Here is a 13,001-nt window from a genome sequence, read left to right as displayed (position 1 = left end):
CATCCCTTGCAAGTTGCCTGCAAGGTAATCTTGGGACTTTCCCCTGTGCAGACACAAGACAGAAAACGTGTGTTTATGAAATATTTTGTTCATATTTAGGATACAAATAGGTAAGAAAGGAAACTTCAGAAGTCCACAGTTCTCCCAAAGGGGAGGGGAAGGGTGGGAAAGGCAGGGCAGGGAAGGATTATGTTATATTAGTCCAGAGTGAACACGTTCTTCTTGCTAAAAACTAGGTGCTGTAGTCCATAAGACCTTTTCCTTTTTCCTAAGTGATATTTAAAAGGATACTTTCTTTGCAAAAAACATAAAAAACAAAATGGAAAAGGAATGCAATAGTGACTTCTGATAAATTATTGAAGAAGAAAAATACATGACCTCGTATGAAGGAGAAAAGATGGATTCACACGTGTACAAAAAAAATTGACAATTAATCCTAAAGATGATTTAGCCTTGAAATATGACAGGTTTTAGAAGAATGAGGATTTAAAAACAAAATAGAGGGCATTTATTCGCTTCTGTTTATAATAGTGCCTTTTATTATCCATTTCTTAAGCCCATGGAAGTGCATAAGAACAGACTAGAGCTGTAGAAATCACAGACACAGGCAATGATTGAGGGGTATATGTTTTAGAAGCAGAGACTCAGTTTGGACAAGAGAAGGCTGAGAAGGGATATGATTGAAGTTTACAAAATCATGAAGGTATTGGAGAACATGCTTGCAGAACTATTTATCAAACTAGTATTGTTAGAGCAAAGGGCTACTTAATGAAACTTAATGTTTCATTAATCAATTAACAATGTTGATTTCAAAGAGATGAAAAAAACTGCTTATTTATGCAGTACATAGTGAACTTCCACAATTTGATGACACAGAATAAGTTTCTAGCAGCACTGATAGGAATGGTTGGACTTGATGATCCGGTGGGTCTCTTCCAACCTGGTTATTCTATAATTCTATGATTAATTAATTTAAAGGACTAGCAGATTTCAAAGACAACACATTAGTAGCAGGTGGAAGAGATGGCAAAGGGGCAATGGAGCATAGACAGTGGCCAAGCTTGCATGTGTGACCTGAATAAATTACCTATTGCTATAACGAGCTAGATGACCACTTGGTTCCATTCAGGAAAATGGTGTTTGTAAGACAACTAACAACGTTGTGGGAAACAAAAGTTCTTCATTCTGACCTCCTATACTAGGTTGCTGGAACTTTCTCTGCTTTCAGCTATCAGATTAAATCATCACAAAGTGTCTTTTTAGTGGGAAGCAGGCAGTCAGTATTATCTCATGACATGTGCCAAGACTGGAAAGAACATTTCTTTCCATCGAGAAGAACATGCCCTATAGATAAACTAAAGAAAACAGAAGCTGCATGGACAAGTTTATAACACCTGAATACTATAGATACTTCAGCCACTAATATAATTAAAGCTAGGATACAATCCAAAACATTAACACTCAGTTATACCCTCTTTTCAACCTCCAGCACGTTTTCACTCAAGATTTTGACAAGTACATTTGGCAGCCTTCTGTCCAATGCCTGAGTAAGTTTGGGGGTTTATATCAAGGGCTAATCCCAATGGAAATGTGGATGAGGACATCCTGGCATGAGACTAGAAAGGAAACAGACTTTTCTTTTACAAATGCAGGTTATGGAGAGACTGTTGGGGAAGGGAGTTAAATTGTAAAAATGGAAGTTGTGATGTGCCAGTTGCCTTGGAGACCAGGCCTTGCAGTACAGTCATCAACAGAATTTTACCTTTGCTTCCTGTGGATCCTGAGGAGTATTGAGCCAACAGATCAATGAAAGAAGAAAGTATCTAACATGATTTCTCTCAAGCATATCTTTCTTATCTCTCCAGGGAATAGTTTTAAGTATGCTTGGTGTTACTCATGAGATGTTCTGAAGGATAATTGAGTTCTGTGAAAGTTTGTTTAGGGCTTATGAGATTTTTTTTTGTTAAGGTAGTTTATTAAATTATTTATAAACTACATATGTGCAAAGCTACTGAGAGACTGATGTACCATATCCAAGAAGCTCAGTGGGGAGTTAAATTCTTTGTCTGCACTGTCAGACCATGGGAGGGGACAATATAGACCAAGGGACAATATAGACCTCATATTTTGCCCACTTACTCAACTTGTTTTGACCTAAAAGAAAATCTGTAAGTCAAGGTCTTTCAGTGTTTCATTCATTGTGTCCACACAAACGCGAAGGTGTTTAATATCAACAATTTTGTATGCAAGGATGGAGAAAATGCTGTTCCTGTGACTGTAATTTTCTAAAAGCATAGGCGATTCTTAAAGATTTACTTATTTCATGGTGTAATTCAGTCTCATTAAAAAGAACAGGTATAACAACATAGTTATGAATGTCTATATTAATAAAGACCATACTTAAAGAGATTTATACTTATAGAGAAGAGTCTTTTTTTTTTCCTTCCCACCTTCACTATAAGGCAACTTATAACTTAAAATCAAATTTTCACACTGATCTACATAAAGAGTCTCTTAATATGAGGAAAAGGATAAAAATACAGCCACCAAAATTTGATTCATAAAAATGATAACTCTAAACTCCTTGTGGGAAGCATTCAGTTCAAATAAAAATACAAAAATCAAGTTAGAAACATAGACAGCAATTTCTAACATATTAAATAGGTTGCTGTGAGATCCCTAGACAGCAAGTTGTTAATGGAGTTCTGAATACTTAATGATTAGAAGTATCAATTAGCACTGAAAATTTAGAGACATAAATTTGAAAGAATAATTTAAGGTATGCTCAACACTTCAAATGAATGCCATGGTTTTCAGAACATAAAAGAACGCAGCAGTCATCCTTAAGAAAGGAGATTATGCCCATGTTGTAGAAAAGTACATTACAAGTTCAAAGTCTGTATATATTTGGGACAAGTTTCAAAGGCTACCTACAACACAGAGAATTAAAACCATCTTCTGTAATTACCCCAGATTACCCTAAACACACCAAAACAAAAGCACTTCTGCTCAAGAAAAATAAAATAAGAAAATAAAAATGTACAAAAAAATATCAGAATTAAAACCCAACCTCTGTTAAGTATAAAATACAAAGTAAACATAAGTGCTACACTTACAAATATTACCACAAACAGAAGATTATATAGACAGTTTATATTCAAAATACAAGTTAATATTTTAGGTTTTCTTTGTAGACTTAAACCCATTACGCATGTAATTGAACTCCTAATGTCACTTATAGTTTCTTTGAAGCTAATATAAATAACTGAATCCAGTATAAAGAAAGTGATGCTATCCATGTAGAATTTATTCATTTTGCATAAGAAAGTGAAATGAGAATAATCCTGTTAAAAGCAGACTTGTTAGTGCAATGTGAATGCTTAGCATGGTAGAAAGTCAAATTGTTTTTCTTTTACCTTAACAATATCTCCTTCATGCAGCTGAAAGCTTCTGGCTCTAAGGTGGATCCCTTTTCCAGCCTCTGTTTCAATTTTGTAGATACATTCATGGTTGTTGTCATAATTAGATGGAAAATTTGGAGACAGCAATGTTCCTTCATTTCCAGAGACAGTTGCTCCACATTCAGCTAAAGAAAACATACACATTAAAAAAAAAAAAAAAAGTGAATTACCCATTTCAAGAAAACATGAGTTATTTTCAGTAATATTTAGACTCTATGAAGACTAAGGGGCTATCTAGGAAAAGCATGTTTCTGCTAGATTTTATCTGTAGGATGAACTTCTAAAATCTCTACTAAAGTTGCTATCTTCTGCATTTGACTGGGTATGTTTATTATGTGCTTTTATGTGATTCTCTTTATTTCTAATTTATCTCTTAGCCCTTCCATTAGACTAACCTATAATGCAGATTAGACAAATTCCATAAAAACTGGATGTTTTGTTGAAATATTATTATTCTAACGTCTTTTCAGATAAATTTAACATTGATTTCAATTACTTCCCTCTTTGGCTTTAAAAACAATTATTAGAAAAAGCAGACAATGAGCTGTTGAGACAAAAGAATCTTACAATAAATCAAGAATTCTTCAATTTTTTTATTTCTCCACCAGGAATAAAAAGAAAAAAATAAGAAACAAGCCAATATTTATTGGCATGAGTCAGGACCAAGCACACAGCTCCATTATTTTCCAAGTAAAGAGTAGATGAGTTTCTTTCACAGCCATCTGTAGTAAGAACTTATTGACATTTTTAGGAGTAGACATTTTTTTAAATTTCTCCCTAGTAAACAAAATAATAAAGTGTAGGAATAGTGGTATATTCCAGCTCACGGGCACAGATAGAGTTCTAAATAAAGAGTAATACAATTATTCCACATAAATGAAAACATCTGAAGTGACAGAAAATAACATTGGTGCACTGTTCAAACAAACACATATCTATATTTCTCTGTGTGTGTTCATATGCAGCTATTTTTGTCTTTGTTTTTTTCAGGGAGGAGGTGGAATTAATTGATTGTATAAAATTTAATTCAAAGCAATGCCAAAATTACTGTCAAAAATGCTCAGACTCATACTGCTTGATGTGTTCTTGCGTTTATGACATCAGTAGTCTACTCAAGACTTCTGCCAACAGATGTTTGCCCAAGTAAAGATCCACACAAAAAAAATCTATGTTCCCTTAGGCTGCATAGGTATCTTATTATCTACATCCTTCAAAAACTGGAAAATACAGAAGTAAAATGCTTAAAAGAAAACCTAAATAAAAATATGTTATGGAAGCGGAGGGGTTTTTTTTTGACATAACGTTCATATAGTGTTATATGTTTTGTTTCAGTGATTGACTGTCAACCACTAATAAATATACATTAAGAGATAAAGTGCACAGTGGGCTTTCCCTAATCTAGAACTGGCCAAATTTCTTGTTCCAATAAGTCTGTGTTCCAAAGTTCAAAGCCATCGCAATTTAGCTCTGCAAATAAAAGTACTGATGCATAAGGTCAGGTCAGAAATAATAAAAATTACTAACTAAATTTAATATAATATTACTACCCTGCTAGAGTATAAGATATTCCCTGAGAAGAACACATGCTTTCTGCTATGAACAATTATTTATTTACTAAATTCAATTAGTATATTGAATTAGAAAATTCTTGGAATTCAAGTTGGGAGACACACACCTCCAACTCATCCCATATGACCATAATCTGGTTTCAGTACATACTACTCCCTCTCAAATACCTTGCAAATATTTAACAGCTATGAAGTTTTATCAGGCTGTATCATTCCCTAATTTTTACATTTTACCTAATGTGGTAAAAGGTTTCTCTCCCCTTCAAGGCCTAATATTTTACATAGTAGTATAGGAAATGTCTTTTTTTTCCCTCTAAAGTAGCTGATAATGCTGCTTCTTTTTTTATACAGTAATTAACACATGAAGACAGAATGTGTGACACAAAAATTCAATTCACTTTGCCTCTGGGAATTTAAACATGCTTCTCCTATGGCTTCTGTTCACATAAAGAGATTAGAAAAACAGTTAGATACCAAGTGAACAAATGTTGCCTAACCTCTTTAGCAGAAAGGGTAGGGCATAAAACAGGGGAGGAGAAACAATTATTCAAGGAAATCCATATATTAAATAATTCAGAAATAAAATTCTGAAATACTCCATGAACTACATTCACTTTTACTATGTGAGTATTAAACTACTAGAGTGGAAAAATATATTTATCATGGAATCATAGGACAGTTGGGTTTGGAAGGGACCTTAAAGATCATCTAGTTCCAACCCCCCTGCCATGGGCAGGGACACCTCCCACTGGATCAGGCTGCCCAAGGCCCATCCAACCTGGCCTTGAACAGCTCTAGGGATGGGGCAGCCACAGCTTCCCTGGGCAACCTGAGACAGGGCCTCACTATTCTCATGGTGAAGAAGCATTTACGAATAATCTCTCTCTAGCTTTCTCGTAGCCCCTTTCAGGTACTGGAAGGTCACTATAAGATTTCCTCAGAGCCTTCTCTTCTCCAGGCTGAACAAGCCCAACTCACTCAGCCTGTCCTCATATGGAAGGTGCTCCAGCTCTCTGATCATCCTTGTAGCCTCCTCTGGACCGGTCCCAACAGTTTCATCTCTGGGTCCCTTCTTTATTGTGCTTTCCTACCTTTTCTTTGTTTTTGTAGTAATGTGTTTAATTTTTCAAGATACAAAATGAATTAATTCCAATCTTCCAGGTTTCTTACTATCAATGTGACCAGTGGCAACTGAATCCACTGTTTACATTGAACAAAAAAGATCCAGTTGTCACATTCATCAGAATTTGCTCATTATTGAAAATATTTTCTTTGGTAAAATCCAAAATATGAGTAATCCAAGAGATTTTTCAACAGAGAATATGTAAAAAAACAAGTTTTGAGCAAAACCAAATAAAGAAATGAAGAAAACTAGTAGAGATGTTTTTTTTCTCATAAAAAACATAAGTGTGATAACTTATTATACATCATAAGAAACAACAAGAAGCTGCTATTCATAAAGATAAGAGAGATTTCCATTTCCTTTAGGAAGGTGTTTTCCTGCATAGCAGCCTGCATAGGGCTGTGCTGTGTACTGGTAGCTAGAAAGGTGTTGATAACACACTAGTGTTTTGGCCACTGCTCAGCAGCACTCACACCATATCAAGGGTGTCTTTCCAACATCTCCCCCTCACTAGCAGATCCTGGGGTGGGCAAGATCTTGGGAGGACACATAGCCAGGACACCTGATCCAGGCCAACCAAAGGGATATTGCATACCATATGATGCCTGCTCAGCAATAAAAGCCGAGAGAAAAGAGGGTAGTGCATTCGTTATTATGACATATGTCTTCTGGAGCAACTACTACACATACTGAATCCCTGCTTCCCAGGATGTGGCTGGGCATCTCCTGCTCATGGGAAGTAGAATCATAGAACCATAGAATAACCAGGTTGGAAGAGACCCACTGGGTCATCGAGTCCAACCATTCCTATCAAACACTAAACCATGTCCCTCAGCACCTCATCCACCCGTGCCTTAAACAACCTCCAGGGAAGGTGAATCAACCACCTCCCTGGGCAGCCTCCGCCAATGCCCAATGACCCTTTCTGTGATTTTTTTTTTTCCTAATGTCCAGCTTAAACCTCCCCCAGCAGAGCCTGAGGCCATTCCCTCTTGTCCTGTCCCCTGTCACTTGGGAGAAGAGGCCAGCACCCTCCTCTCCACAACCTCCTTTCAGGTAGTTGGAGAGAGCAATGAGGTCTCCCCTCAGCCTCCTCTTCTCCAGGCTAAACACCCCCAGCTCTCTCAGCCGTTCCTCATAAGGCCTGTTCTCCAGCCCCTTCAACAGCTTCGTTGCTCTTCTCTGGACTCGCTCCAGAGCCCCAACATCCTTCTTGTGGTGAGGGGCCCAGAACTGAACACAGGATTCAAGGAGCGGTCTCACCAGTGCTGAGTACAGTAGAGAAGAAATCTTTTGTTTTCCTTTGTTTCTGTATGATATTTGCTTTTGCTTTATTAAACAGCCTTTAGCTTGACCCACAAGGTTTTTTACCCCATCTTATTATCTCCCCATCCACTCCTGCAGAGGAGGTGAGTGATACAGCAGCTCGGCGGGCACCTGACATCCAGCCATGGTCAACTCACCACTGACAAACATAGAAGGGTTGTTGCAAATTCTATACAATTGGTTTTAGTCAGATAGAGAAAGAAAAGCACATTATTGCACAAGTAGCATGAATAGGCACCTACTGTGTTCTGACAAGATTTATTAAATTAAGAGGTACTTATAATATTAAACCAGTCTGATTAACTCGAATAAGAATATAAATAAAAAGTGAGGATAATTTAAGTATGAAACTTTATTGAGACTATAATATAATTAAACTCTATGCACTGCAATAGCGCTAAACACTCATATCTTAAAAACATCCTAGTTTTTCTAGTACCCTAATCTGAAGAACTACAAAAGAACATTTCAGGCATGAAAAAACCCAAATACGTATTTTTTTTCCAATAGAAAACATTAGATTTTATGCATTTGTAACTTAAGAACTGATGTCCTTAGTGAATGGCTGTGCACTCTTAGCTGAGAATGAGGAGCAAGGGTTAATGATCTTCTTTAAGAATACACCCTTATGTATGCAGCAAAATTGTGCTGTAACTGAGTTGCAATGCATACTAATGTAATGCAGCTAATTTAAATAAAAATGTGCTTGTAGTGCTACAGATGTTTGCAATTTTGTTTCTAAATGAAGAAAAAATTCCTTAAAATCTCATCTTCCAAACTATTTTGACATAGTTTGGCTGTTAGTGCTTAAAAGAGTTATGATCAGCACATCTAAATGGCTTGTTATATAGCTTAAACTAGCACGCACTAAATTCGATTTGGATTGTAAATTTCAGCTACTTATATGGTTCCAATTCAGATTCTTCACTTTTCAAATCCGCCAAACTACTGAAGTCTGCCAAATCACAGCATCCAAAACACAAGGTCCTTTAAACTCATCTTCTTTTTAAAAAAATAAAAATAAATCTTTATGGTACTAGCTTTACATTTCAAAAGGTATAAAAGCAGATTAATCTAATTCTGTAATACAACTTTGGAATTTTGTTTCTTTTTAAAATTCATTTTATTAATTTATTATAAAATCAAAAATACTCACCTTAGAATTCAAAAGTTATACTTTTATTGAGTGCATACAACCTATGTACACACATAAAAGGTTTTAGAGGAGAAACTATATGCTTCATTTTCACTGCACTTTCCGAGTTGTCTGTTATAACCTTGCTGAGGACTGCAGCAGACTGGAAAATGCTACCTTATCGAAAGGTTCTTTTCCTCCCTTGGAGTGAGAGCAATCTGTCTAGAACAGATAATTGACCCCGTCTTTGTTCTTTTGCTTAATAAAGTCACTTAAATTCTATTTATATAAGTAACTTTTATCCTTCTTCTTTCATTGCCTCACTTGAAATTGGATAAAAGGAAACTACAGAGGGTAGATCTTTTGAAATTCATCAAACAGCTCCTGAATATGAACACAAACTCTACAAAACAAACAAATTCAGGGATTCTTGAAATGCTTTGAAATACAGTTCATGTAAAATGTAACGATAACTTTGTTTAATGGAAAAGTTTGCTTTATTATTTTTCTTCCACACATCTTGCTAAAAGGTCTGACAGCATTTTAAGCAGATCTCCAAGGCAGAGATCAAATAAAAGTAGTACATTGTCAGTTTAAAGGCTTCTCTGCCACAAAACACTCTGAACACAGAATACTTTTGTTGTATTTATAAAACTGTGCAGTAGTTCATAAAATATGAGAAGAAGCTGAGCTCTGACTGTTGGACAATATCATTACCCAGTAGGATAGTCATGCAATATGAAAACAAGAGGATTGTGGATAAAGCTGAACCAAGCATCATATGCTCTATCTTCACAAAATAGCAAAAACTTGGGGTTTCTCCACAGTCACCGATCAAAGGGGCTCCAAAGGTGAGCATATGAATTCTTCAGGGCAGACACAACAAATGATTGGACTCAAACACAGCTTTACATACAAACTCAAATGCAGTTCAAGGAGATGAAGCTCCTTGTTAACTGGAATGTTGCATCAAGCCGAGGTGCACAGGTTCCACAGCACCACTGTTGCACCATGGTCAGTTAGTGGTCCTTCATCTCTAATTCTGCAGTCAACCCTTCACTTGTGAGCCTGTACTCTTTAGTCTACACATTGCTGGGCTGCTGTGGCAGTGTCTTCACCCCAGTACCACAAGCATTTTTGTTCTCACCTGGCACTGCTGTATTCAGAACCACTGTTATGCTGGGTTTCTCCTAAAAAGTGATTGCCATCAGTTTTTACATAATACTGTTCTCATACCACTTGTCAGTCTTTTGCCTTGTAGTTTTTAGCTGGTAACTCTACACTAACATCACATCACTCCACACCTGATGTCTTATAGTATGCAAGCTCCTATTGGAATAGACACTAGTAGATAACAAGCAGATAACAGTTACTTTAATGCACAATAAGTTTACACAATAACATACATGCACAAAGCTTAACTACTGTTTAGTCTGCGGCACCCACATATACTCCATTCAAGCTATTATCATCATATGCTTGAGAAGATCTGCATGAAAAATAGATTCGTATTAGAGAGAAAGCAGGAAGATGTTGGGTTTTGGATTCTGGTTTTTGGTTTTATGTGTGTTATTACTATCATCAATATCACCACTACCTTTACTGGGCAGATATTCCTCTGGGGACTCTCCCCTTCTTCTTTCCAGATGGTGCCTGACAAGTGCCCTTCTCTTTTTCCCTTGTCACTCGCCTGTTTTTTCTCTCCTTGTCTGCTTCTCTGAGATAGATTCCAAGTCAAGGTAGATCATCAGCTATGGACCACACTAGTAAAGCATGTGCGTGTAAGCCTCTCTCAGTGTTCTTTAAGCAACACTCACGTCACGATAGTAAGATTAGAACACCTCACAGAAAACTTTGCTGAGATGCCTTGCTGAAAACAAACCTCGTATTCCATTTTTTTGATACCATTCCATTGCAAAGAATAGTGGAAAAGGAGAGGAAAGACTAAACAGCAGGTAAAGCCTTTTCTGAGATTTGCTTAATTAGTTTTCAACCCATATGCCACTGGCATAAGATGCTACTCCGCTTCACAAAACAAATCCTGTGTTGTTAATTGGCCTCAGGGGATTATTGGCAGAATCCAAGGTGAGGGCATTTGTTTGTATTTATTGGGGATTTTTTAATTATTTTTGAGATTTTTGTCTACTCTTTCTAATATCATGTGATAATGAGTTATGGAAATATCATGTTTTCATTTAAAAAATATTTACTATACACAAACTTGACATGTAGAAAGAGGCAAAAGAGTGACTTGAGGTAATTGTTGTTCCTTCTGACTACAGGTGATTAAAATTTCATACCAGGTATCATATTAAGGTGATTAAGGTCTTATACAAACCAGTCCTTTTTATTTTGGGAACAGTTGGTGCCCACTGCACACCAGCTGAAATCTGTTAGGGTTTCCTGAATATTAAAGTTTCAGTTTTGAAATAGAAGCACCTCAAACCTGTAATTACTATATTGCATCATATTTTGAAGATTCATATGCAGTAAGATTCAGACACTAACTCAAAAAACATCCTCTGTTTTCTGTAATTTATAGAAAAATGAGAGATTATAAAAACACATTTAAATTGTATTTATAAAAATTCAGTGCTATAAAGAAACAGGAATTATTAAAAATCTATTAAATAATTTTATTAAACATGTTGTAAGAAAGAGCAAATCAACTTAAAGATTTAAAAATTTAAATATGAGAATATTTAAATATAAGATTCCCACATACAGTGGATCCTGGGTACATGGACTTCCTTATTGTTATCTGAAGATTCAGAGATTCATCTGCTGATATTCTATAAGATTTCTTGATCATGAGCAGCTCTCAAATGAGAGCTCTCTCTGCCTAAATAGTGGCTAAAATGGAATAGCAATTTTCAGGCTTAGTTTGACTTCCCAAAGGAGAACAATTCAAATTTGATGCTACAGAGAATTTAAAGACAACAACGTATGTCAGATCTCAAGGGTCTTACAGAAATCTCCAGTGCTATTCAAGCTAACAAGTTTCCCACTTATGTTTCAATCTCGATGGAAATTAACTCAATGCTACAGCATGACAAAGTATATTAATTATAATTGATGATTTTGCAATGAATACTAACTAAACTATTAAAAAGAAACAGTATTAAAGAGTGTCAGCAATTTATTGTAATGCCCTATCATTAATTATTCATGTAATATTTATTATAACAACTGAATCTCATAAATTAATGTGATATTAATGTGAATTGCAGTGAACAATAGCTCGGCGGAGATTTTACTCAAATACTGTATTAATGCACCATTAAAAATCAAGTGCCATGCAAAATTAAATGAGAAGCAAAACCACTTAAATATGAAATGAAAACACTAAGCAGCTGTTTCTTTCCATCTTTATCCCTTAAGATTTTCACACTTTGTTTTAAGACCACTCCATACAGTTCAAAGGACTAAAAGGGGTTAGGAAAGTAATGCAGGTTAAGCAACAAATCAACCTAAAAAAAACCCAGCCCACAGCACTCAAGACTAAGTTTACTGTAATAATGTGTTATGTTTGAATTCTATGCAATGCTTACCACGAAAGGCTAGTTTGAAGTGAATAAAGTACATGCTGTAGTGTACAAATAATATTATCATGATATATCCTAGGTAAAATTTATTATAGTTTGTTAAGGAGATAGTGAGCAGGGATAACCCAGAGAACTAGACAGAAAAGTGTGTAAATCAGGCAACAGAATGAAAACCTAAGTTAATATCTGGAAAAAGAGCTAAAGAACTAATTCAAACTTGGGGCCTTGAGCAGTCTGATCCAGTGGGAGGTGTCCTTATCCATAGCAGGGGGTTGGAGCTGGATAATTTTAAGGTCCCTTCCAACCCAAACCTTTCTATAATGCTGTAAAACTTTCCTTCCCATTACCATGTAGTGTGTGAATGTCTAAATCCTGGAAAAGTTGATCAAAGTGTTTTGTTGCATGTACTTTTGAATAGAGGAAAATAACCATCTATAATAACAGGTATAGCTCTTTAGCCACAATGATGAGTAAAGAGGCCATTCGCTATTAGCCAAGATATCATAGAATTATAGAATCACCCAGTTGGAAAAGACCCATTGGATCATCGAGTCCAACCATTCCTATCAATCACTAAACCATGCCCCTCAGCACCTCATCCACCCATCTTTTAAACACCTCCAGGGAAGGTGACTCAACCACCTCCCTGGGCAGCCTCTGCCAGTGCCCAATGACCCTTTCTGTGAAAAATTTTTTTCCTAATTTCCAGCCTGAACCTCCCCTGGTGGAGCTTGAGGCCATTTCCTCTCATCCTGTCCCCTGTGAACACAACCATTCACTTGTATTTTGTCTTATAATCTTAATACTGCCTCAATTTTGCAATTGATATTAGAGATGGAATAT

The 13,001-nt window shown here is 36.1% G+C and overlaps 1 protein-coding gene across 1 annotated transcript in view; it reads right to left on the bottom strand.

Annotated features, from left to right (window-relative positions):
* Positions 1–13,001, bottom strand: part of CSMD1 (CUB and Sushi multiple domains 1) — a 1,116,699-nt gene that overhangs the window by 233,080 nt on the left and 870,618 nt on the right. The window contains exon 22 of the mRNA XM_069851527.1: positions 3,417–3,586. Within this exon, the coding sequence (XP_069707628.1) occupies positions 3,417–3,586 (170 nt within the window). The remainder of the gene's footprint in view (positions 1–3,416; positions 3,587–13,001) is intronic.

The sequence above is a fragment of the Phaenicophaeus curvirostris genome, chromosome 2 (genome assembly GCF_032191515.1).
Source record: "Phaenicophaeus curvirostris isolate KB17595 chromosome 2, BPBGC_Pcur_1.0, whole genome shotgun sequence".
Taxonomy (NCBI): domain Eukaryota; kingdom Metazoa; phylum Chordata; class Aves; order Cuculiformes; family Cuculidae; genus Phaenicophaeus; species Phaenicophaeus curvirostris.
The sequence above is the reverse complement of the archived record's forward strand: the minus strand, read 5'-3'. Positions and strand labels throughout refer to the sequence as shown.